This window comes from Eptatretus burgeri, chromosome 13 (assembly GCF_056783735.1).
Source record: "Eptatretus burgeri isolate ZD-2024b chromosome 13, Ebu_testis_v1, whole genome shotgun sequence".
Classification (NCBI taxonomy): domain Eukaryota; kingdom Metazoa; phylum Chordata; class Myxini; order Myxiniformes; family Myxinidae; genus Eptatretus; species Eptatretus burgeri.
Genome location: NC_140973.1, coordinates 26,249,967 through 26,276,681, shown reverse-complemented (window position 1 = coordinate 26,276,681; position 26,715 = coordinate 26,249,967). Strand labels below are relative to the sequence as shown.

General features: G+C 42.7%; 2 protein-coding genes and 1 long non-coding RNA gene across 3 annotated transcripts in view; 2 read left to right on the top strand and 1 right to left on the bottom strand.

The window, feature by feature from the left end:
- LOC147014115 (heat shock protein HSP 90-alpha-like) overlaps positions 1–7,789 on the top strand; it is an 8,030-nt gene extending 241 nt beyond the window's left edge. The window contains exons 1-11 of the mRNA XM_085851801.1: positions 1–48; positions 1,673–1,819; positions 2,049–2,415; positions 2,533–2,666; positions 3,767–4,096; positions 4,690–4,855; positions 5,304–5,494; positions 6,329–6,476; positions 6,574–6,842; positions 6,938–7,271; positions 7,385–7,789. The exon at positions 1–48 is cut by the window's left edge and continues 241 nt beyond it. Of these exons, the coding sequence (XP_085707927.1) occupies positions 1,673–1,819; positions 2,049–2,415; positions 2,533–2,666; positions 3,767–4,096; positions 4,690–4,855; positions 5,304–5,494; positions 6,329–6,476; positions 6,574–6,842; positions 6,938–7,271; positions 7,385–7,497 (2,199 nt within the window). The 5' untranslated portion in view covers positions 1–48 and the 3' untranslated portion in view covers positions 7,498–7,789. The remainder of the gene's footprint in view (positions 49–1,672; positions 1,820–2,048; positions 2,416–2,532; positions 2,667–3,766; positions 4,097–4,689; positions 4,856–5,303; positions 5,495–6,328; positions 6,477–6,573; positions 6,843–6,937; positions 7,272–7,384) is intronic.
- On the bottom strand, positions 7,586–15,455 carry LOC147014114 (uncharacterized). Its single transcript, XR_015050651.1, has 3 exons — positions 15,147–15,455; positions 14,789–15,044; positions 7,586–12,382 (listed from the first exon to the last, which is right to left on the bottom strand). It is a non-coding gene; the product is annotated as an uncharacterized LOC147014114 (long non-coding RNA).
- Positions 15,456–15,705: 250 nt separating this feature from the next.
- Positions 15,706–26,078, top strand: RPL31 (ribosomal protein L31). Its single transcript, XM_085851817.1, has 5 exons — positions 15,706–15,835; positions 16,681–16,794; positions 19,075–19,200; positions 25,778–25,890; positions 25,999–26,078. Exons 2-5 carry the CDS (start codon positions 16,682–16,684, stop codon positions 26,028–26,030), a joined length of 384 nt encoding a protein of 127 aa, XP_085707943.1. The 5' UTR covers positions 15,706–15,835; position 16,681; the 3' UTR covers positions 26,031–26,078.
- Positions 26,079–26,715: the final 637 nt, after the last annotated feature.

Genomic DNA, 26,715 nt, shown 5'->3' with positions numbered 1-26,715 from the left:
AGTGGCGGCGGTTTGTTGCGTGCGCGCATTTTGAGCTTCAGTATCATCGTAAGTGTGTCGTCGTTGCTGTGTCAGTGTAGTTTATCCTGTGAATCGTTGGCTTCAATGACTGAATGAATGTATATATATATATATATTTTTTTTTTTTTCATGTTGATTCTGTGTAATGCGTGTTTCGGATTAACTTTGGTTTTATTTGAAGTATTTCTTTGTATTGTATGAGAGGAACAAATGGTTTGTTTTAGATTTTTTTTTTTTTAATACGATAACGTTCGTTCGGTTGAATGTTTTATCTTCTGAGGAAAAAAAAAAATTTTTCTTCATTTTTTTTTTCTGGAGTTGAAGATCCGAGCTGATGTTTGTAAAAGGAGAAATTTGTCGTTTAAAAAAAAAATAATAATAATAAAATAAGTGACTAAGCGTCCTTTTGACGCGTTCTTATTTTTAACCAAGCGTGGGTTTGAGCGCGAGAAGCTTCCAGAGTCTTCTGTGGTAAATGGTCGGAACGTTTCGACTGACGCTTCGGTGCAAGTTTGGTTTTTAATAAGGGGACATTTCGTTGGTTTAAATGAATGTAGGTGCATTACTATTTTAATTTTTTTTTTTTTTTGAAACTTTAGTGGATGGTAAATCCAAAATGTATGTATGTATATATATATATAATTTTTTTTTTTTCGTACCACTTCTCGCCTTCTGGCGTCCCAAATGTCTGTCTATCTGGTTGACTGCTTGTAATCGTATAGTCTATTGTAGGTATGCATGCGCACACTCGCCTCCAAGCTGGCTAACCTTTGTTCGAATCCCGACAAGGTTTGAGGCTTGCATGTGTTATAGTTGGTGGCTCTTGAACACCCACCCCATTCGTGTGTTTCGTGACTCGGTGAGTTGTCATTGGCGCCTTCAGCAAACTGCAAATTTCCGTCGATTTCAAACAACGTCACACCAGGTCAGCCGGTTCGTGAATGGCTTTGGGAGGAGAAAAAAAAAGAAGTTCCTTTGCTGGCCATTAGGATAACTTGGGCTGTTGAAGGTTGTGGTGTTTTTATTTTTGTTAATATTGGCATTTGATCTTGTTCGTTATTTATTGATCTATTCTGATTTACCATACGCTGGTGCAGAGCACGTTCTGCCCACGTCGTTTGTTCGTGAGGGCCATGCTGGTTGGTTTGCCATCTCCTCTGTCTCTCTGTGTCTGTGTCTCTCTCTCAGCAGTAAGTAGAAGTTGGAGCTGGAATTTGTTCAGGGTGCCAGATAGCTCGTCTGCTCTTTGCGAAGGACACGTGGGATCTTTCAATGTTTTTTTTTTTTTTTTTTTTAATGTCCATCGGATGGCACACACACGTTAACGAACCGACTTACCTGTGAAGCACCAGGCTAACAGTTTATAGCTGGGCCAAGAGATTCAAACCCAGGCTAGACAGCTTGGAGAGGGAGTGTACGACTACACGTCTCTCGGCCATCCTGTGTACTAACCTTGTGTTCTATACATTTTATTTGTTAATCGACTGACTACCTTTGAAAGAATACTTGAAGGGAATTTTATTTGTTGTAAGTTTTATTTATCAATTTTTATTTTCCTTTCTTGGAATAAATAACTCGAGTTGAGGAATCTTATTTTTTATTTTTTTTTTTTTCAAAAAATTTAATTTCCTTTTAACTGTCTTCCCCCCAGATGCCTGAAGACACACAGGTGGAGATGGAGGATATGGAGACTTTTGCCTTTCAGGCAGAAATTGCCCAATTGATGTCCCTCATCATCAACACCTTTTACTCGAACAAGGAAATTTTCCTTCGAGAGCTCATTTCCAACTCGTCAGATGTATGTATTCGTCCATCATGCTTTTACCCCTTCCACTCGACTCCCCCCCTACTTTTCATTTGATCTTGCTTCTCCATTGTCTTAAACCTTTTTTTTTTTCAAGTTACTATTGTACCTGCAATGTCTTGCATGTGTTTTTAAGTATTTGACATGAGGGCCTGCCAAGATGTCATGGTTTTTACTTTTTTTTTTTTTTTTTTTTTTTTTTTTTTTTTTTGTGTGTGTACAGGCTTTGGACAAGATTCGGTATGAAAGCCTTACCGATGCATCAAAGATGGATTCTGGTAAAGAGCTGAAGATCGACGTGATCCCCAACAAACATGATCGCACTTTGACAGTCATTGATACTGGTGTGGGCATGACCAAGGCCGATCTTGTTAACAATCTAGGTACCATTGCAAAGTCTGGCACAAAAGCTTTCATGGAAGCGCTCCAGGCAGGTGCCGATATATCGATGATTGGTCAATTTGGTGTTGGCTTCTACTCTGCTTACCTGGTTGCTGAGAGGGTTACTGTCATCAGCAAGCATAATGATGATGAGCAGTATGCTTGGGAGTCATCTGCTGGTGGTTCCTTTACCATTCGTCCAGATAACAGTAGGTGGTCTTTTCAGCATTTGTCTTTCATTGCTATTTCATTCTAAAGCTTGCATTTCTATCTTGTATACTATGATCATGTTTCTTGTGTATATTATTTTCTCTCCCACCCCCAAGGTGAACCGCTTGGCCGTGGCACCAAAGTTATCATGCTGATGAAGGAGGATCAGACTGAATATTTGGAAGATCGTAGGGTGAAGGAGGTGGTCAAGAAGCATTCTCAGTTCATTGGTTATCCTATCACGCTTTACGTAAGTTGTGACTAGCCAATTTTGTGATTCTGCAGTTGGTGTTTATGTTCCATACAAAAACCTTCATTTATAATACATATTGCTCATTCTTTTATTTGGGTGGGATAAATTGACACTGCTGCCTCAATCACGAAACCCAAATAACCTGGCTTTTGTGGTTGTACAGCTCTGATTGCAATTTGTCACTGGGATGGGTGGTGTTGAGTTACCAAGGGTTTTTTTTTATTTTTTATTTTTTTCTTCTTCTCCTTCTGGAGCATTCGCCAAGTGGTGCAAACACTCCATTCAAAACCATGAAGGGATAGCTGCTTGGTAAAACACCACGTGTTATGTTACATTGCCAAGAATTGGTAATATTTTGTGGTCCTGCAATTATTGCCTGGGGTGTTCCATTACCAAGTAAAACGGCACTCGACAGAGCAAGTACCTCTGCCAAACTGATTTTTTTTTTTTTTTTTTTTTTTTTTTTTTTTTTTTGTATCCCACTGATAGACTGGATCTGCATCCAGACCTTAACCAAAATCTAATCAACTTGTTCTCGTCACCTACCCAACTCTAGCTTGTTTTGTCATTTGTCCAACTTTTTTAAATGTGCAACTTTTTTTTTGTTTGTTTTTTTGCTCCATCTATTAATGGTGAATTGCTTTATGAATTTGTCCCTGTTGCACACCCAACATGTCATCAAAATCCATCAATTTTGCTTTTTTTTGAGGTATCCTGTTCACACAGCCAAACATGAGTGAAAACATAACCTCCGTCTCCCTTCGGTGGTGGAGGTAATAGGCTTGCATTCACTTGCAAAGCCAGCCGTTCCTTTACTGTTTTGAAGTGCTTGAGCCACTTGGCGAGTGCAGCATGAGACTTCACAATCATTTTGTCTTTTGTATTTGCAAAGAATGGAAATCGAGTTTGAATTAAATGGAAAGTTATTTATGCTACACTGCTTGGGCAGTTGCATTTAATTTTGTTCTGATAAAACTAATAGCCATTCAGATTACTATGTCTTGAGGAATATGCAATAGAGCCTTTAGCATTTTCTGCACATGTAAATGCTTTGAGATTTAGTTGCATTGATGTGGCCGTTTTCTTAATCTCCACAGGTTGAGAAGGAGCGTGATAAGGAGGTCAGTGATGATGAGGCTGAGGAGGAAGAAAAGGCAAAGGAAGATGGAGAAAAGGAACAAGGGAAAGGTGAAGGTGATGAAGACAAGCCAAAGATTGAGGATGTTGGATCGGATGAAGACGAAGACACTGAAGCTTCATCCAAAGATAAGAAGAAGAAGAAGATCAAAGAAAAATACATCGACAAGGAAGAACTGAACAAGACCAAACCAATTTGGACCCGGAACCCAGATGACATCACGCAGGAGGAGTATGGAGAATTTTATAAGAGTTTGACCAATGACTGGGAAGATCATCTAGCTGTGAAGGTAATCTGGCTTTTATATTTGAGTTTTTAGTTCACAGCTGAGTTCAAGTTCCTCAGAAAACAGCAGTGTGGATAAATTGTTTCCAGTGTGCCTATTTGTAAATTGTCATGGTATTTCAACACCTGAATAAGTATAGTATGTTGTTGATATTGCAGTAATGCTTTGTACAAGCAGTCCAAAGGTATTAAAGCATTGTACTTTGTTGTACATGAGCCTTTCCTTGCAAATAGCAATGCCAAAACTTTGTTTTATTTATTCTTTTGTGGAGAATTCAGTTTTGAAGCAGGGTTGCTCATTGGTATTTGAAAGTCCAGTAGTGGGTTAATGGAATCTGACGCTTAACTATAACAGATCAGTGGTGATGGGTTGGTAAAACGTTTTAAAAATTTTCCACTGCTTCACCCTTCAATGTTTGTTATTGCTTCCATTGAGATATTGATGACCTTTTGCATTTCTGGAGATCAGTACAATTAATTGAATTCTTCTTTCAGGGTGTATTAAAAATAACATTTTGTGTTTGTTTTTTTTGACATTGTATTTATTTGCTCACTACTGTTTTGATTGAGTGCAATTTTCTTCTGCCATTTGTGCAGCACTTCTCAGTGGAAGGACAGCTGGAGTTCCGTGCCTTGCTCTTTGTGCCACGGCGGGCTCCCTTTGATCTGTTTGAAAACAAAAAGAAGAAGAATAACATCAAGCTGTATGTGCGCAGAGTATTTATCATGGACAACTGTGAGGACCTCATTCCAGAGTATCTCAGTAAGTATCCAACATAAATCTGAAAATTTGGCATGTGCATGTTTCTTGGCTACCAGAGAATCTGTGCACATGTCTGCACCTAACCCATGCTAATGCCTCAATTTTGGTACCTGTCAGCTTGAAATTGGTTTTGGGAATGTTGAGGTATTTGCTCACTTGCATGATGGTTTCATGGGTTTGTGGTTGGGGGGGAGACAAGAAGACCACTGTTCCAAACCATGAATGACAACATTGCATACAAAGGGTAATGCAACATCATACTGGGTGTAGATTTTATTTATTTATTTTTGTACGATTAGTGGTGTTCAAGTTTTCCATGCCATTTGATTGCAATATGTTGGCACAAGCACAGTGAGTTGAATGATGCTGTAAACTTCCAATATTGTAATCGTGCAAAACGACAACTTTGTGGGGGGGGAAATAATTCTCCTCCTGTTCCATTACTTAGACTTCATCAAGGGTGTTGTGGATTCTGAGGATCTGCCCCTTAATATATCTCGAGAGATGCTGCAGCAGAGCAAGATACTCAAGGTGATTCGCAAGAACATTGTGAAGAAATGTTTGGAACTCTTCACTGAACTGGCTGAAGACAAAGACAATTACAAGAAGTTCTATGAACAATTCTCAAAAAATATGAAGGTAATTGAAAAAAATATATATGTATTTGAACTGGCTTGTCTCTTCCCCTTGCTGGACTGCAAACATAGAACATATCGTGAAGGCACAGGTGCTGCGTGACAACTCTACAATGAGCTTACATGGCTGCCAAAAAAACATTTGGAAATGTGTATAATGCAATGTTTGAAGGCTACAATTTTCTAGCAAGCTCAAATCTGGAGACTGTATTGAATGTGCTCAGGAAGGTCTTTGAGCCAAGGTTGGTGTTTTTAATTAATATATATATATATATATATATATATAAATAAAAAAATACTGCTTTTCTAACCATTGTGGCTGCTGGTTTTAATTCTCCCACCTTTCAAAATCGTTTCCAAACTTTTAAGTAACCTGATTGCATTGCCAGTTATTTGGTCAGTTTTTATTTATTTTTGTATCATTGCCTGTGGTCTTTACAAATTCAACACTACCAGCAGAGTACCTGCTTTATTAAGGCAGTGTACAGGTAACTGATTGCTGCCTCAATCGCTCCCCCCCCAAAAAAAACTCGGTTTATGTGCATGAAATTCCTATTTTCACGTAATGATCTAGTCTAAATGCAGAATTATTGCTCATGTTGATTTTGGCTCCATACTCTTATTTCTACAGGTGAAGTTAGATTCTGGCCGGAGTACTGTTGAGAAATTGGGATCAGCACCCTGTACAAATTGCAAACTTGTGCCCAAATGTGAAATGGCACCGTTGTTGGGAAAGCCCACCCATGCCGAAATCACCTGGACAAGCTATGGGAAATCTGTAATTGCAGTTGAGGATCTTTTAAAGTTGCCATTTTAATGCATTTTTTTTTTTTTTCAGTTGGGAATTCATGAAGACTCTCAAAATCGCAAGAGACTTTCTGAATTGCTGCGTTATCACACATCTGCAACTGGTGATGAAATGGTTTCTCTCAAGGATTATATAGGCCGGATGAAGGACAACCAGAAGCACATCTACTACATCACTGGTAGGTTGACTTGTAGTGAGTTTTATTGTTTGTGCACCCTTCTTAATTTGTTGGTATGCTAATCCATCCCCTTTTCTTCCCCACGGCTTTGCTGCAGGCGAGTCCAAGGAGCAGGTTTCCAATTCTGCATTTGTTGAACGGGTCCGTGGTCGTGGCCTCGAAGTTGTCTACATGGTGGAACCCATTGATGAATATTGTGTGCAACAGCTTAAGGAATTTGAGGGAAAGAGCTTGGTTTCAGTCACAAAGGAGGGGCTTGAACTTCCAGAAGATGAGGATGAAAAGAAAAGGCAGGAGGAAGCAAAGTCCAAGTTTGAAAACATGTGCAAAATCATGAAAGAAATTTTGGATAAGAAAGTTGAAAAGGTTTGTCCTGTCGTGCTGTATTGTGGAAATTTGGCACATGCATTTAAAAACTAGTTTTAACTTTTATATAAATGACTAACCACATTCTCTTTCAGGTTACTGTATCGAACCGGCTTGTCTCTTCCCCTTGCTGCATTGTGACAAGCACGTATGGCTGGACTGCAAACATGGAACGTATCATGAAGGCGCAGGCGCTGCGTGACAATTCCACAATGGGCTACATGGCTGCCAAAAAGCATTTGGAAATTAACCCGGTGCATCCCATTGTAGAGTCTCTACGATGCAAAGCTGAGGCTGACAAGAATGACAAGTCTGTGAAAGACTTGGTCATTCTGCTTTATGAAACGGCCCTTCTTTCTTCTGGCTTTTCCCTGGAAGAACCCCAAACGCATGCCAATCGCATTTACCGCATGGTCAAGCTCGGTCTTGGTAAGAATAAATAGGATGCTTGCTCACGTTTGGTACCAATTTGCACGTGAAACAGCTTTGTTGCCATTGTAACCTCTTGTTAGTTTGCTGAAATGTTTTTATTTTATTTTCAGGCATTGAAGATGATGATGGAGTACCTGAGAGCATGACAGGACAGGAATCTACAGAAGATATGCCCCCACTGGAGGGTGATGATGATGCTTCCAGGATGGAAGAAGTTGACTAAACTTTGCTTTTGTCTGGCAATAGTTTTGATTTTTGCCAAGTTGAGGCTGTTCCATTACATTTTCAATACAATTGCACACGGTCATCACTTTTTTTTTTTTTTGTTTAATTTTGTATTTTTATTTGCCTATAAATGTAAAACTGCTTTGTTGAGCAGTTAAACCGGTAACACGTCCAAAGTTGAGTTTTTGGCAACTGCTTGAATTGCTTATACATTGCTGCAAGTAATTTGATGGTTATTAATTGATTTGGAGTTTTGTGTTGTGGAAGTAAATAAAATGACTGTCACTTGATTTGAGTGTCATCCTTCAATTGTGAAAGTGTGCCCTTTTTTTTTTATTTTTTTTTATTTTTTTTTTTTCTTGTGGGGCGGGGAAGTGTTCATTGAATATATCAGGTGACAACCTTGGGTGTGGGTGGACAAGGAGAAACGACTTCTTTCTTTTTTGGGGGGGGGGGGTTGGAGGTGAGGAATGAGTTTTCCATCCTGTGTGGCCTGAATGCTTTTTTTTTTTTTTTTTCTCTCTCTTTCTGCCTTGGTGAAGTACAAAATAGTGGGGAGGAGAAGAATTGTGCTGCTTCCTCACTTTACAAATGGCTAGTTGAACATTGGATTAGAATTTTAACCACAAGATGCCTCCTCCAGTGGTTAAATTATTTGAGCATCTGGGACCTGGAGGGGAGAATGATTGAAGAGCATGTGTATGGGGGGGGGGGCAGGGGTGGGTGTGTGATTCTGGGAGTTTCACCAGATGCATGTTCCTTGCAGCAGATAACTTTGGGACTGAGCATGGAAAGGGTCAAGAAATTGAAGAGCAACAACTTGTCTGTGATTGGCCCATAGATTTGGTTTCATCAATGGGAGATGCTCATGATTGAAAGCTTTTCTTTCCATGGTATTGATGTAAGGTAGGGGAGAACAGTACTCGAGGTGTGCGAAGAAAGGACCTTATGACGATGCCCAGTTGGCAACTGGCTTTGGAGCTAACTTAAATGTTTGCCCAAGACAGATCATGACTGAGTGTGTCCACTTCCTCAAGAAGATTGTGAAGTTTCTGGTCCTTTTGGGAGAGATTTGTCAGGATTGAAACAGATTCCAGTGTTTGACCAGCGTGTGGTTTCTTTTTTTTTGTCAAGATAAACAGCTGCTGCCTTGTGAGGGATGTGCCTGCAAATAGGTGGAGGATTACCTCGAGACCATTTATGAAGATAATAGGACTGGGCCCAGAACACTGCCTTGACCTTTGATTTCTCTCAATGATTCTGTTATGTTGGTTGTGAAAGTGGAGGAAGTAAATACCTCGATGTGTGTTGGTGTTTGCCATGAGTTTGGGGAGCAAGGTGGGAAGTCTGACTGCTTGAAAGTTCTGTCTGAGAAAGGGCCCTGATCTCATGTCTCACAATGGGCCTGCATGCAATATTGGGAAATTCGCAGCAGCATGTACAATGTAAATGACCTGATGTGAGGCTATTCAAACGGAAGGATTTCTTAACTGATTTCCATGACCTTGCTGATTGAAAGGAAAGTAATTGGTCCAGTCTGATTGCTGGAAACCTCAGGTGAAAAGATGCAGCTTGAGCAGTTGTTTGTGAATGGGTAGGGTGAGAAGAGAGATCAAGGGGTTTGGGGGCAAGATTTGGAAGCAAACCCAGAATTTAGTCTTTGCATGAGGAGTCTGCTTCTGGTGCCTTTTGGAGAAGAATACATCAAATGGCACTTCACCAATGTTGGTGCATGTACTAGATCGTAAGGGTATGGTTTTTGGTGATGCTGTTTGTATTTAGCTTCGATTAAAAATTGCAAACATTTTCCAGATCTTTTTTTCCTTCTGATGTGATGCTGTTGGGATTTTCATTTGCTATGGTTAATTTAGGATTGATTTCCACTTCCTCGTGATTTCCAAAATTGCCCATAAAGGTGGAACCAATTTTTCTTCGGCCGGCCATATGTATGTACATAGGCCGTTAACATTTGACAAACATCTCACAAACTACCCGCCCGATTATGGACCAAATTTTGTATGATGCATCAGGACAGTAAGGTCTTGTGGGATTGTGCTTCTCATCTAGATGCACCCCCTATAAAGGACATGAAATGGGGGGGTTGCCCCAAATATTTGTATTTTATTCAAAAATCTTACTGACAAATGGATCCAGACCAAACTGTCCATGGTGCATGGAAACCATGCCCTAACCTGGCCATGGCCTCCCTCAATCCCTCATATTCAGTAAAACATTTTCTTCACAAACTCTATAAGCGATACCGACCAAATTCCATATGATGCATCAGAACAGTTCAATCGAGGGGGATTTCTCCTCAAATTCATGGCTCCGTGTTTGTTTGTCACTTCCTATATTTCTAGGCCAATTACATCAGGGTTTGCTGCATAGACCGAATGGTATTTTTATCATTGTTGATCATGAGGAAAGGGTAGGGGGTAAATGCGTATCTTGTAGTGCTGCCTCCAGGTGCGAGAGGGTTGCAATTCCCTTCCTTCACAGTATGTACCCATACAGTCCTGTTTTTCAGTGAAGTGTTTTGAATTATAAGTAGTAGCTGTTTTTGCTAAATGCACATAACCTGGGTTGTTTTTTATTTTATTTTTGGGAGCGATTGAGGCAGCTGTCAGTTGCCTATACACCACCCAAATAAAGGTATGTGTTACATGCTTGGAACAAGATTGCCCATGGGGCAGGTACTCTGCCAGGAGGGTTGATGACTTCTGAATTTACTGCTTGTTATATAGTTTGTGTTCATGGATTTAAAATCACAAATGCAGTTTATGTTCATTATGTAATCCTGATTGACATGTTTACCAGGTACGACCATTGGCATAAATTATTGAATAAACTAGCCAGGAGGCGACGATGGTTATTGAAGGGGAGGCGGGCATTATTGAACAATGCCACGATAGGTACAATTCAGTTAGGTTATTACGTTAGGGCTTCCTCAAAAGCTTCCACTATCTCTTCCATCAAAATTGACCAAATCAAATCGGATTTTTGATATGTTGTACTTATGGACATTACACACAGTTTCTAGGAAATGAAATTTCGAGAAAAAAGTTCAAGTGGGCGTGGCTCCGCCCACAAGGGACGTAGGAAATCCCTCACACAAAAAGACACAACTCGACCATGATATCCAGCTTGTGTCCAAGTTTCATCAAGATCGCATCAAACGTCATAGAGATATGCTCTAGAGAGTCACAAACAGACATAACGAAAATAGTGGTCACTGCTGGTGCCCGCGAACCAACAAAATCGAGCACTTTATGAATCACATCTCTTAGCTGTGACACATACATAAACATTGTCTTTACTGTTCTTTAATGTGGGTTGACCGGATGATCGAGAGCTTCACACGCACCTCTAAACTGTCTAGACTTTGACTTTTCCTCCTATCGCAAATGCACCGGGCAGAAAAGTGTTGCCATCTTGTTCGGTCCATCGCAATTTCTCTCACCCTCATCGACGTGTTTCTTGTTTTCAGGTTTTCTTTAAAATAGTTTTTCCAGGTCTTTTTTTGGGTGACCTTGTTTCCTTTTACCACTGTATGGTATCCATTTGAGGACTAACCTTGCATGGTGGGTATCAGGGAGATGAAAGATATGTCCGGCTAACCTCAACCAGCTTGCAGTGCCGGTATTCCAAAATAGTTGTGCAATTATAAACTGGGCCACAACTGGAGATCAACAATTTAGACACCAAAACAAAGAAACATCTAAAAAACCAATTCATGCCAAGTTTGTACTTACCGAGACGACAACGAGACGAGGACGACGACGACGTTGTCTGATGGAGCTTAACCAAGGGCATAGAACATTGTGTGTAGGATTAGCAGAACATGTGAAAATCTCAACAGGTTATTGGATGAGATTTGTTCATGAGTAAGAAAACAACAAACTGGAAATGGGATCCTTAATCCATTTAGCAACAAACTTGCAAATTAAGGATACTACACAGGAAAACAAAACAGAAACAAACACAGTCCCAATGATTGCAAAAAAAAAAAAGGAACATTACAAAAATAATCTGACAAATGGGAGAAGGACAAAAGAGCAGGAAAATTATAAAAGAAGAGCTTGATAGAACAGGGATGGACAAGGAAGGCTCCTTGGAATGGCTAAGAAGAGGACAAATTAATTGGGATTGAGAACGAGTCGACATAATGCTCAAGACCAAGAACACTACACTTATGCCTTTAAGAAAATGGTGGGATTGAGGCAATCGGACAAATGCAAGTTTGGGGGGGTAGAAACAGAAAGTACCAGTCACCTCCACTCGGGATGTAAAAACTCATGTCGGAACAGCTGTACACAGAAAGACATGACTGTGTCTGAAAACATTTCGACATCCCGGTCCCAGAACAATCAAGGAAACACAAACCAGATACGATCCTTGAAAATGAACATATAATGCTCTCGTGTGACAAGATGATCCCATCAAGTGTGGACATTGCAAACAAAGCATTGCGTCCAGATATGGTGCTCAAACACAAAAAGGAAAAGTCGGCATTGTTGATCGAGGTTTCAGTTCCCAATGACCTTGGACTAAATGTTACAGAAATCGGGAAAATGACCAAATACCAGGATTTGAAAAATGAGGTCAAGACGACTTAGACATTGAAGAAAGCTGAAATTATACCAGTGAGAGAGCTACAGGAATGATAAAGAAAAGCCTTACTGAGTATTTAAAATCATTCTGGGGATATCACTCTAAACGAGCTACAGGTGGAGGCTGTCAAAGGTTCAGTGAAGATTCTGAAAAGAGTCCTTGGAACGAGGTGATGAGAACGAAGTTTCACAATTTAGTTTATGAATCACGATCCTTTACCAAAAAAGGAAGTGGAGATTTTGAGTTCTTGGATGACATCCACCTCCTGAAACCTGCAAATGGAGATAACAACCGAGTGAAAACAACCTCCATCCACCTTCGGTGGCGGAAGTACAAAAAAAAAGAGAAAAATGTATTAATTAGACTTCTCCATATTCTCATCATAAAGATTTGTTAGCTCCACTACTGAATGTGGACGACATGATGCTTACACCCCTGTTTGCGTGTCCGTTTGTTTGTCTGTGAACAGGATGTCTCAAAAGGTTGTGGACGGATTCAGGTGAAACTTGGTGGACAGGTTGGGTGTGTGACCACGACAAATTAATTCGATTTTGGTGAAGATCTGAATTTGAGAATTTTATCAGTGATTCTTCACCATTGAGAGATTGGGCCAAAAACAAAATATAGCATATGTCAAAAAGTTGTGGACGAGTTATGACAAAACTTGGGGAATGAGTAGGTTAGGTGATGAGAACAAGCCGATTCGATTTTGGTTCAGGTGTGGATTTAGATCTGACCTATGAGTGGGATACAAAACGTAAACTGTTCAGCCTGGTGGAGGTTTGCACTCTACCGAATGCAACTATCGTTGCTGTCACTTTGGTTGTTGCTGACATCAAGTGGAGGACAATACCATCTTATTGGTTCACGAGTGCCAGCCAGAGTGACCACTATATTCGTTGTCTGTGTGTCTGTCTGTCCAGAGCATAACTCCGTGGACTTTGATCCAATCTTGATGAAACTTGGTTATGTGTTCGATATCAATGTCTAGTTGTGTTTTCCTGGATGAGGGCATGTTACGCCCATTGTGGGCGGAGCCACGCCCAAAAAATAGCCATTTTTAGGGGGTAGTCGGATTAAAAAATCTTCTTGGGAATTGACTGAATGGAATGGGTTCTTTGGTATTTGAATAGCAAAATGAATTATCTAAAACTTGTCATTGTCCGATTTTTCATTTTCATCCCAAGGTCAAGGTCAAAAACTTAGAAAATTGCAAATTTTGACATAAAAATCATACGACCGCCCAAACTTTGAGAGCGAGGATGACAATATTTTTTATGCATAATCTTGAGGTCATTTCCCATCTAAAGTGTTGAAACCATTTTGCTCTTTCTCGAATACCTTGCCCGTGGCGCCCCCTTCAAGTTTGTTTTTACGCTGATTTCATCAAAATATGGATAATCCGAGGAGTGCGAAATGCCATATAGCCTATATGACGTTATATTGTTCCTGGAATGTGCCAGAGGAAGTTTTGCACCAAAAGGTCATAATCCTTGACCTTTAAAGGTCACAAAGGTCAAATTTTCAAAGTTGTGAGAATCGAACCGGGTTTTCGACCTTCTTCGTCAAACTAACTCCAATAAGCTATACCACGTATCCTGTTTCCTTATTTTAATGTCCACAACATTTTGTGACCTTAAAAGGTTATGCAAAGGTCAAATTTTGAAAGTTGTTGAACGAAACCGGGTTTTCGACATTTTGCAGCTATTATCCTGTCACTCGTACCACATCATGTTGATCATCTATCTATCTATCTATCTATCTATCAATCTATAATTCCAGCAGTGTGTGTGTGTGTGTGTGTGTGTGTCTGTGTGTGTGTGTGTGTGTGTGTGTGTGTGTGTGTGTGTGTGTGACCGCTGTTTCTCGACAACCACTGGTCCATCTAATTGAAACTTGCCAGATATATTGCTGGGGACCTGACGATGTGCCTTTTCAAGGTTTGATATTAATTGGACAAGTGCTTCCCAAGTTATGGCCATTTATTTACCAAACCAATGACAAGACACGTTGTTGCGTGTGCGTGGCCGATGTGGAAGGGAAGCTCAACCGCGGTCCCCATTACGGGTTACAATGTACGGGCTTCCGGATAATGATGACTTCGTGTATTCTAATAATTTCTCAATTTCTTATGCGCATTTATGGATAAACACAATGCCCCAAGTTATGATCGTTTTCATATTAGACGGTGTATAAATTTCGGTAACATCAGAGTGCTGGTATGCTCCGAACCAGGAAGTAAATTTTTTTCTCTCTCTTCTCTTCTCTTTTTGTTTTTCCTTGCCACGACATTGCGAAAAGGTAAAATACGTTGGCGCTAATTGAATAATTGGGTATTAAAACTAAATTGCAAATAATCATAACTCTGAATAATGTGCGAACTTCCATGCCACGCACGTACGGGCACGTGAGAGCGAAGAAATGGTCTGTGGTTGTAGTTTGTTGGTCGCGGTTTGAATATTTATTAATTTTTTTTTTTTTTACGGGCACGTACTAGTTTTTATAACTTGCTCAAAAATTATCATATCGTCTCGTCCATTGACTTCTGAAACAATCTTCATCGTCAAACACCGCTCGTGAACCATCGTCGTCTTCAGACTTGTTTGATTTCATTTCAATCCGACTATTTTAATCATTGATTGCGTGCATTAGTTTGAGAAGAATCACCGAATACGTACCAAGGTGAAAACATACCGAGGACTGGTATTGGCTTTGCGGTTCAGGAGGCTGCTTTGGGAGCTCAGAGTCCTGAGTTCGAGACCCGTGGGCTGCTGAATTAACTCCAGGTGGGGTTGACTCAGCCTGTCGTCCTTCTGAGGTCGGCGAAACGAGTACCAGTGAACTGGTAGTAGGCTCCTACTTGGACCTCGTGGTCCAAACTGTTGACTGTACATAGATAGGAAAAGGCGTCGCCTTCCGGTTCGGTAACGGGTCCTGCGAGCAGTGGAACGTTCATGAATGTTTGGAATACCTCTTACACAATGTCCTCCACACGGGGGGGGGGGGGGGGGTGGACCCACGGGCGTGTTCACTTACCAAGCAGCTAGCTAGCGCTTGCCAAGCCACCGGTTTCCAATCAACGGTTTCGACTGGAGTACTTGCTTGAGTGCTTAAGCCGCTTGGCGAGCGCTCTTCAAGAAACCTGGAAATTGACACCCGGAAGATCCTTTTCAAATGTACTCGAGAGATGGGGATCAGTTGGTTCGGTGTACCGGATATACAGTACTGTGTCGCCTGAACCATAAACACCCTTAACTCTGCAAATCGGTTTTAAAATCCGTTAAAGAAATGGCTCAAACTACATTGTTTGAAGAATTTGCCCTCCTGCCAAAATGTGGACATGCGTGGCGTATATAGAGTCTCGGACCTCTGAAAACGCCATTCAAACTCAAAAGCGTGAGGAGAAGAAGAAGAGGAATAAAAATGATAGCTGGGAATCATAAGGGTGTTGAAGCAGAAGCTCTCCAAGTGCGAAGATTCCTAAAAGAGAGCGGAAAATCTATATAATTTTTAAGTGAAACTTACAAGCTCCTTGTAGAAAGATGACGTTCATGTGTTGATGAGTGGCGTATATAGAGCCTCGCGGCTCAAAACGCCGATCGACATAATGAAGAAGAAGAAGAGAAGACAACAACGAATCGGATTTCGAGTGACGCCTCTTTTTTCGTCACCCTGCTCCCACAATGCATTGCGCATTCTTTTCGCCATTGCTTTTCTGCGTTCAGGTAGTGTTTTCTGTGGCCGTGCAATCTTTCTTCATCTTGTCTGTACGTCCTGTTTATTGATAACGCTTGTGCACGGTGTTACAGTGGGCTTTGTGGCGAATTGGCTGTTCATTATTTGGATGATTGTCGTGATATTTATTCGGCTTAAATGGCGCACGAAAACATTGTAGTGGTTCGCCTCCCTGAAGTGAAGGCCTTCGTGTGTTTGCGCGATTGCTGCAGTTTAAGTTTCGCCTTTGTTCCATTGTGAGCCTCATTACCGTTCTGGAGCCAAACTTTGAGTCGTGTTGCATATCCTTGATCCACTTCGGTACATCAGAAGGTGGAGAACCGTCGTCATGGTGAACTCGTGGGATGGAAATCGGCCTCGGTTGTGCTGGACAAATAAATAAAATACCTTTCACAACTGCTACGCATTGTTTTATACCCAATGTTTATGCCTGAGGTTGGCTTGATGGTTAGGGTGACGGGCTTGGGATGTTCAGGTCCCGAGTTCAAATCATTCCATTGAATTAATACCAGGTGGGGTTGACTCAGCCTGTCATCTTTCCGAGGTCGGCAAATTGAGTACCAGCTTGCTGAGGGATGATTGAGCCTTTCGAGTATCCTGCGTCGGAGTGGCGACCCGTCCAGGATTGTGCCCAATAGCCCAGGAGACTGCTTTGGCAGCACCGGAGTGTGGTCCCAATGGATTGGAACCCAATATTTAATCGAAGAGTTACAATTAATTGAAAAAGAGCCAACCCAGCTTGTGGGAATAATCGTTGCAGAAAAGGAACACGTATGAACACCTCAAAACGAAGTGATTCAGTCCAACAGACTTGCTGTGTGTGCCCTTGCTGCAGAATGGCTCCAGCAAAGAAGGCCAAAGTGGGTGAGAAGAGGAAGACTCGGTCGACGATGAATGAAGTGGTCACACGCGAGTACACCATCAACATCCACAAGCGCATTCATGGCATGTAAGTGTGACGCTGGGACACGAGTGACTCGATTTCATCTCGCATCTCGTTACATTACGTGAAATGCTGGTGGGATGTCTTGTTTATGAAATTTGTTTTGTCGCCATCGGTTGATCATTATTTTGGTGGTGAGTGGTTGCTCGTGTTTTAAATTGTTACTTCTACTTCTGCTTCTTCATATTATTACTACTGATTTACTCTGCAGGTAAGCTTTGTTGGACTGAATCATCCAGGTGAGATCGTCGGAGACGAAGGTGCCACCGAAGTACTTTTTGGGGTTTTTAGCACGCAAAGCAAGAAGGCGAGGTTAAGCAATTGGTTTATGTCCATCCATCTGTCTGACGACAAACCAGTTTATAATCGAGAAACAACTTATTTAAATTGAATGTTATATCTTGAACATAAATAGGAAGACAAGTTTTCCGTTTTATCACATTTACTTCCACCAACAAAGGTGAAGGAGGTTATGTTTTCACCCCTTTCTGTCTGTCTGTCTGTTTGCTTGTCTGTGTGCAGGATATCTAAAAAAGTTGTAGACGGATCCGGATGAAATTTTGTGGACAGGTTGAGTGTGTAACAAAGACGAACTGATTGGATTTTGGTGAAGATCTGGATCCGGATCAGACCACTAAAATTTTTCAAGTGATTCGTCACCATTGAGATATAGGGCGAAACTAATATAGAGCACGATATATCAAAAAGTTGTAGACGGATCCGGATGAAATTTTGTGGACAGGTTGAGTGTGTAACAAGGACGAACTGATTGGATTTTGGTGAAGATCTGGATCCGGATCAGACTACTAGAATTTTTCAAGTGATTCGTCACCATTGAGATATAGGGCGAAACTAATATATAGCACGATATCTCAAAAAATTGTCGACGGATTCGGACGAAACTTGGTGGACAGGTTGGGTGTGTCACAAGGACAAATTGATTCAATTTTGTTGAAGATACAGATCCAGTGGTTTCTGGTGTCGTTCTGTCAGATTCTGAAAGTTTATTTATTTATTTATTTATTTTGGCTGATTATTTTAACTGCAAAGCTGTTGGGATGATGCACCAAAGTGACAGGAATTCATTCATTCTCAGGTTTTTTTTTTGGAAGGAGATTTTGTGGAAGAAGGAGATTGGTTGGGCATGGTGAAGAGCATTTTCCACGAGTGAGCTAGGATAGCCACAACCTGTGAAAGACTGACGCATCTCACTGGCTTTGGATCCAAAATCCAGGTCATCATCGCAGAGGCGACAGAGCCTCAGAAACTGTGAATAAGGAATGGAATTCTTGACATGTAAAGGATGAGAAGTTAAGTGCATTAGATAGCTGTGTGCATCTGTTTGGAGTGAACAGCTGTCATTGAACCAGTATTTAGAATACAATGAACTCCTCTGAAGAGGACGCAGGTTCTAGTGTTGATGAGTCGTGCACCAAAGGGGATGCAGGCTGAAGGTGGTGCTGGTGAGGATTAGGGATAGTGGGTCGAGTGGCAATCTGCGGTGGCAATATAAACCATATTCAGTTTGAGAAAACAAAGTACATATTGCTGCATGACTTAAACATTTACACGGATCATAAAATATAACAAAGAGGCCCAGATATACTACTGGACAATAAGCACATCACAAGAGGAGATATTGCATGTCCCAAAGACAGAAGATATTTGCAAGACACAAAAGACAGAGAATAGACACATAACAGGACCTTAAAATAGAGCAACAACAAAATCATAGTACTTGAAATGAAATAAGGCAATTCTCTGTGTATGTGTGTGTGTGCATGTGTTTGTATCCTTACTGTAATTCACAGACCTGTGCTTGTGAATTTGTTTGTGGCGCTGCTCCTCCTACAGTTGTGTGCCAATTCCATCCAGACTTGCTACAGAGGATCAGCATGACCCCAATTAATGTATAGGGGGTGTTTTTTAATCTTTGCTGGTGGTCTTGGGGGGTGAGGAGGGGGAGGGACACAATTTTACTACATGTGTATCATGTAGCGCCGCCTCCAGGTAGGGGAGGGTATTACAAGTCCTCCCATTTACAGCATAGTATTCCTTGCACCACATTTTCCAGTGCTGTGAGGTGTTGTGAATTATAAGCAGGTGATATGTTTTTACTTCATGGAAGTATAACCCGGGGGGGGGGGGTTGCCTACACACCACCCAAATAAAGGTTTGTGTCAGAATAACGTGTTGCATGCTTGGAACAAGATCGGGCGGGTTACTCTGCTCATGATATGAAAACCATCAATCTCATTTATTTATTTATTTGCACCTCTTTTTCAGGGGGTTCAAGAAACGTGCCCCACGAGCTATTAAGGAGATTCGAAAATTTGCAAAGAGGGAAATGGGCACGCAGGACGTACGCATCGACACACGGCTTAACAAAGCCATATGGAGAAAAGGCATTCGGTGAGTCCTCAAGATGTCCTGTTTTGTTGGTGATATCTTATTTTTTTGTGTGCCCAGGTGTTGTGGAATTGATCAGCTACCCCCACTCTTCTCCCTCACCTACTTTTTGTGTCTGCACAAAGCATGCATTGGAACTTGATCTCCACAACTTAATATAGCACACTCAAACTTCCTTCAGCAATATTAGTACGAAACTGGATAATCAGCAAAATGCATGAATTTGTAGTACAAGCCAAAACCACAAGCCCCTCCCCCAAAACCCCCAAAACCTTGGTGTGCTATATGTATGTATTGTTGCGGTTGAGGAAATTCGCAAACCACCATTCAGGTCCCGTAGGTGAGATATCTCTAAGTACATGTGTAGTTAGCCCCAAACCCGTTGTTTAGAGGGAATAAATGTGATTCATTCGGGCTGCGACTCTGAGATAGTCGTTTTTCTGTTCTATCTTTATTTTGAACCAACCACGTCTCAACCGCCATCACACAACAACCACCAACCACAACGCCGCTTCACAACAACAACAACGCCAACAGCCACGATCTTTACCTTCACAACTCGCTCCCGCAAACATCGCATCACCGCCATTCCAAACGGCACCATGGCCATAAACCACCACCATAAACCCTCCACCACCTTCACCTCTCTCCTTCTGCGGCCATTCCCGCACCACTTGTGAGCACCGAACGTCAGGCTGTCCTGGGCTCGTACGGGACGCGCGCCGAGCCGCGAGTGCAAAATGCGGCCTTTCCGAGGAGAATTCGGATCAGGAATGCTACACGCCCACTTCTGATCCGTCCAATCAGCACGTGTGGCCCCGCCTCCAGGTGCGTCGGTGTAGAATCGAGATATGCAAATTCTAGGATCAGGGGAGACTCACGCCCCTTTTTCTCCGTCCAATGGGCAAGCGTGGCTCCACCCCCGAGCTCGTTCTGATCCAGAAATTTGCATATGGGTTCTCCTGCCGGCCTATAAAGCGCCGAGCGCGGGGCGAATCTGGGGCAGTCAGTTTGAGTAGTCAGTTTTGGAGAGCAGAGGGTGGCAGCGGCAGAGTGTGGCAGCGGCAGAGTCGGTTTGGGTCGAGTCGGTCTCGGCAGAGTCGGTTTGGGCAGAGTCGGCATCAGAAGAGCGGAGAGTGTTTTGGGCAGAGTCGGGTTGGAGCGCGGAGTGGAGTCGGGAGGCGAGGGCGTACAGGTGGTTTGCTGCAGTCGGCTGAGGAGAATTGGGGAAGAGACCGAGTAGTTCGGGTCCGAGGCAAGGAAGACTGCAGTCGGCGACGAGCCCACGGTGGAATCGCTCGTCGCGGGACCCAAGCAAGCCAGCTATCCTCTTTCCCCAGAGCATCAACAATTCCCCCCCCCTTTTTCCCCCCCGCGCTGAGATAGTGCGAAAAGGGGGCCCCGTTCCCACCCCACTCCAAGCAGTGCCAACGAAACCCGCGAAGGAGCACGAAGTCAGGGCACCGCCGCGCCGCCGCATTTGCGGCTCATCACAAAGACACGGGTAGGATCCACCCGGTCTCGCGGACCTGACCGCTCTTTCAGGTCCCACGCAAATATTGGCCCACAGGCCCCGTCTGCCCCCTTGTCTTTGAGGGTGGCCCTTTTCTTTTGCTTTTGAGTAAATGTGTTGTTGGCGCCGTCTGTAAAGTAAAACTGTGTAAGTGTTGCCATGTGTACGCGTAGTCGGTTGCACAGATGCCAACCCTCCCGATTTCATCGGGAGGCTTCCGAAAATTCACCCAAACTCCCGCCCTTACGATCACTATCCTTATCCTCCCGAAATTGATATTTTTGCACTGTTCACTAATCAGAATGTACTAGTATGAGAATTGAATGAAAAGCATCGTCTGCTACGTATAGCATGTGGTAACTCCATAACGTTCGCTGCTACGAAATTGTACGTAAAAAATTGCAAATTCAAATGAGGAGCAGCGAAACATTGGGTCTGGATCTCGCTTATGCGATCATGCACTGAGATTTAGTGCATGCGGTATGTGTGCAATACAGTGCATGCGGTATGTATGCACAGTGTATATGCATGCGATACGCTCACTGCATGCAGCTGGGCCCCGTACCAGCCCGGCGGTCGCGACCACCGTGCGGTGTTTAACAGCCGCTAGAGGTCTACGAGTCGCGCTGCAGCTGTGGAACATCGACTTCGAAGTTACCGATGCTTCATGCCCTCGATGTTGATTACGAAATGGCAGAAAAGAAGCTTACGAAGACCAAGAAATGGTCTCAGAAGTACAAGACCGAATACAGTCTCCAATACCCGTGTATTCGAAAGTCTGAAAGAGGAATTCATCATGCGTATTGTACAGTATGCAGCGTTGATATTTCAGTTGAGCACGGAGGTCGCGATGATATTCCGAAGCACGTTGGAAGCAAACGGCACACAGACATTGCAAAGGAGAGATCTTCGAGCACGAGTACCGGTACACTTCTGAATTATTTCACCAAACAAGGGACAAGCGAGGAAGAGGATGTTACCCGAGCGGAACTTCTCTTTAGTGGATTTATTGTGGAACATAACTTGCCCATATCAGTCTCAGATCATGCTGGACCTCTATTTCAAAAGATGTTTCCAGATTCAAAAGTTGCTTCAAAGTATGGATGTGCAAGAACAAAAACTTCAGCAATAATTGGTGAGTTGTCAAATGTTACTGCTTCATCTATTGCCGATATTGCTCGACTAGCTCCATTTAGCCTAGCTACAGACGGTAGCAATGACAGTGGTGAGGCCCAGCTATATCCTGTCCTGATTTCGTACTATGACAACAGTGCTGGGATTGTGAAGCAAGGTTTGCTAAGTTTGCCTGCGTGCAAACAAGATTCCACTGGAGAAAACATTTTCAAACTGCTTGATCATGAGTTCAGTGACAGGAAAATTCCGTGGGGAAATTGTGTTTCCTTTTGTGCTGATAATGCCTCTGTCATGGTGGGCAAGCACAAAGGAGTCGCTGCTTATATCCACAAACAAAATCCAGAGTGCTACATCATGGGATGCCCTTGCCATATGATGCACAATACGGCCAAGAAGGCGGCTCAGGCCTTACCCATTGAATTAGATGACTTTCTCATCGATATTTACTACTACTTGGACAAAAGTAGTAAACGCGTCAAAGGAGTGAAAGCACTGCAAGAACTCTGTGATGCCCCGACACACAAGATTCTGAAGCATGTCGCAACAAGGTGGCTGTCCCTTGGTCAGTGCCTAGACAGGCTGATTGAACAGTGGGAGCCACTTCGCCTCTTCTTCAAAGAAGAAGTACGAAGAAAAATGCAACCAACTGTAGCCAAGACTCTAACAACGAGCAAGAAGGACGGCACTGTATCTACTGCCAGTACTGGCACTGCAGGATCAAGCACTAGTGGAGCAGCATTCACCACTACCACTGCAGTATCTGCTGCGAAGAAGACAGCAGGGACAGCACCAAAACCAATGCTGAGAGCAGGTAGCATCACCGGCCCTTCATCACGTTCATCTACAAAGCAGATCCCTTCAGAGTCGAGAAAGACTGTGATAGTCCCATCTACAGGCAAAGAAGGACCCAAGTTAAGTTCTGCTTTTGCCAAATCACTTGATAGAAGCTCAGCAAAACCTTCGAATCAGAGGTCTTCTTCCTTGGCTGCACCTACCTCAAGCTCTCTCCTCAAACGTAAAATTGGATCTGGTACTACGAGTCTGACCTCTTCTGCTGGCAGTAAACGCAAGTGTGATCGCCCTGCGGCTAAGTGTACTACGAGTTCTACAACTAAAAGCGCATCTTCCTCAAACACTGTGCAGGAATCTAGAGAAAAACGTGTCAACAGGATGTTCTTGTCTCCACAAACAAAACTCTATTGTTTCTTCCTTCGATATGCTAACAAGCTTTTTGAGAAGGGGAATCTTCTGCTCCAAAGAGACGAACCCTGTATTCATCTCCTGCATGGAGAATTGAATGGTCTTCTGAAAGATATCTTCGTACGGTTTTTGAAACCATCGGTGTCATCGGTTGCTCTGGTAAATGTACCCTTCTCTGACAGAAATCATCAGAAGAATGATGAGGACCTCATGATTGGGAACGATGCCAAACTGTATATAAGGGAACAAAGGAGTCTCAAGAAATCCACCTTCACTCTGAGTGAGTCAGACATCCAAGGTTTCTTCAGTGCAGTTCGCTCATATTATGTGAAAGCCTGCAATTACATCTTCAAAACCTGGCCGCTAGATGATGAATTCGCCAAGCATGCTCAGGTGCTGGATGTTAAGCTACACCAAGAAGTGGGGTTTGACTGTGTGGAGTTTTTCATCAAGAAATTCCCCTGTCTGTTCAGTGGCGGTGATAGTTACATAGACAGTCTTGAGAGTGAATTCTCTCACTACCAGGCAGACGCCTCCATAGCTACAATTGCTACTGAGACAGTGAGAGTGGATGAGCAGTGGCATCGGATTTCACAGCTCACAGATCCCTGCACTGGTGCCAAGAAGTATCCTAATTTGAGCAAAGTGATGAAGGGAATCTTGGTCATTCCTCATTCGAACGCATCATGTGAGCGGGCACTCAGTCTTGTACGGAAGAATCATACTGAATTTCGTCCCAATTTGAGTGTCAAAACCCTGGAAGCTCTCTTAATTGAAAAACTAGCTCATAGCACCCCTTGCTACCAGAGAGAATACAGCAAAGACATAATCAGAAGGGCTAAAAGAGCCACACAGCTGTCACTCAGCAAAGCTGCCATGGAAAAAGCAAGCAGCAGTATTACCAGCCAGTAAGGTAAGAAAAATATTGCTTCTTTTGTGCTTTTTGTTAATCTTTGATTGTCCCCTAACTTACTAATATTAACATACATGTAACATTAAAAAGTGCACAATTTTCCCCTTTTTTGTTCAAAAAGTGGGAATTCTTAACATGTTAAATGCTCCAAAATAGGGCTCAGAGGGCACAAGAGAGCGTCTAGAACCCCAGAGCTTCCAGGGCCCTAAGGCGGGCCCTGGACCCCGCCGCAAGGGTCGAGCGCTCTGCGCTCGAGATGTGCGCTTCGCGCACATTATTTGGTGTCGGTTGCAAATCCTCCCTAATTCTGATTTCCAAAAGTTGGCATCTCTGCGGTTGTAGCTCTGCATTGTTGTGTTTCTTTTGTTGCAATTGCTGTAGGTGCATAATTGTTGTAATTGTATATGTGTGCTTTCCGTGTGCCGCGGAATAAATGTGCATCATGTTGAACTGTTTTCCCGTTTCGCTTCGTCTTTTCTTTAATTGAATCTCCATCTTGCTTCACGTAAAGGGTTGGTAGTGGGCTTAATACGCCCGATAATTAATCGGAACCGTCGAGGCCGACGATAACACCGCTCGGTTATCCTGATAGTATGGAACGGGTCTCTTAAGTGGCCCGTGTCCGGAGTCTACCTGCGGCGAGGTGCGATCGCCCGGTCTACCCTCCGCGTGGGTACTGAGGTAGGTCGAGTTTAGCGAACAACCCTATCCCACGCGGGGGGCTGATTGGCACGATCGTGGTGAGGCCGAAAGGCCCACCCGTGACTAGCTCCCGGCGTTGGTCCGAGAGGGTCACGACAGAATTGTCCGTCTGGTGGGCGACGTGCCGCGATTCGAGTTACGTGGCCGTGAGCACGCTGGCGGGCGCGAATTCGCAACAGTATTTTTGTTGAAGTGTAACCACCAGCTTAGTTGGAGTCTTTGAAAGCCACAGAACTGCCCACTACTAAATGCACTCAATCAACCAGTACAGGCTTGAGAAGCTTTTTGTTTGGAAATGGCAGATTATTTTTCAATTTGTTCATTTTTTATTATTTTTAACATTATTTGAAATTCTATTAATTCATGAGATGCAGTAGAAAAGTGCCTCCATTCCACAGAGAGAAGATGCCCCTACACTCCCCCCTTCTCAAACAAAAAATATTGCCATGTCATTCTCAGGTCTGAGATGCTTCTTCCGTAGGGTCAAAATAAGCCCTCATCCAGGGTACAGAGAGAACCACCCCTTCCCCTCCTTCTGGTACTAATTATTTGTAAAAATGTCCTCTGTCAATACCTCCCATATGAGGCACTTCATAGTCAGACAAGTTGTGGAGTTGTTTGCAAGACCCTGAAAATGGCTTGATAATGGGATCACCCCCTACAAGAATCACAATTAATTATCCATCTCTTCTGGAGCTTTATAAATTTCAAATGCTGTAATCTTCCTATTTTGCACAAAACCTTGTTGGCATCCCGCGTAACAAACGGTGTCGAGCTTGCGAACACTCTACCACGTACACCTCATCATAAGGTTACATGCACTGTTTAACAGTACACGAGAAAGGAACGGTTACTCAACATTTACTGGGATGGAAGCTGTTGTGTGAAAATGCACGCATGCACGTTTGCCTTTGCTTTTTTTTTTCATGATTTCGATTACTTTTTAAAATTGGTGAATGTGCTCAATGTCTGCACGGATCTCTGAAAACTTTCATCACTCGTTCATCATGTTTAACTGTCAGGCCAATTGAAGTCGCAATCGTATGCTTTGCCATCTTCCATTATTTTTGCATTTGTCATGCTTTTGTAAGTCATGAGCATCGTCTCATCTTCTTCAGAAATGTACCGTATCGTATGCGTGTGCGACTTTCGAGGAAGCGGAATGAGGATGAAGACTCTCCAAACAAGCTCTACACCCTCGTTACACACGTGCAGATCGACTCGTTCAAAGGTGATTCCCTGAAGCAACAGTTTGGTGGGTTTTTTTCTTTTCTTCTTATTCTCTTTAAAGAGAACGTTTTAACAGGGTTGCTTTTTGTTTTTTTTGTTTCATTCACAGGTTTGCAGACTGTGAATGTCGATGAAAATTGAGCAAGCAACATTAGATTGTCAATAAACACCTTTGGAATGTTCCCCCTTCTTTTGGCTGTCGGGTCTTCATTCACAATTTTATTTTATTTTTTACTTACGAAATCTAAAGATTTCTAAGTATATTGATGACTTCCGTTTCTGTTTGTTTGTTACTTACGAAATCTTAAGATTTTCGACGTCATGATTTTCGACGATAAAGAAATCGACGTCATGACATACAAGGGGTGGGGGTCGCGCATAGTCGCCATCTTATTATGTTTGGTAAACGGCTTTAATTTGACCTCACGATCATTTATGGTCTTCAGCTTGTGTTGTCTGGTAATCGGCTGCGCAAGTATCAACATCATTTGGCAATCAGCTTTCATTCAATGTCGGGGTCATTCATGGTATTCAACTTATTGTACTTTTAAAGGGCAATTGATTAAGAAAATGAGGCCATTGAACCAAAACAAGCTGCTAGAACTGTTAAAGGAAAAGCAGACTTATTGGTAACAAAATATAAACATTATGAATCCAATTGCGGAATCCCAATTCCACAAAGTAAGCACAGAGGAAGAGAAAAGCACTATGGTGTGGGTCTCAATGAGGGTGGAAGTCCCGAGTGAAGGAATCCCAAATCCACAAAGCAAGTCCGGAGCAGATTGCATTAAGGTGGGGACTGATTGAGCTGCACCCAATCAGCTGG

Coding starts and splice junctions, on each gene's coding strand:
- RPL31 (XM_085851817.1), top strand. CDS start 16,682: ATGGCTCCAGCAAAGAAGGCCAAAGTGGGTGAGAAGAGGAAGACTCGG. Junction 16,795..19,074: donor CACAAGCGCATTCATGGCAT/GTAAGTGTGACG, acceptor CCTCTTTTTCAG/GGGGTTCAAGAAACGTGCCC. Junction 25,891..25,998: donor GCAGATCGACTCGTTCAAAG/GTGATTCCCTGA, acceptor TTTCATTCACAG/GTTTGCAGACTGTGAATGTC.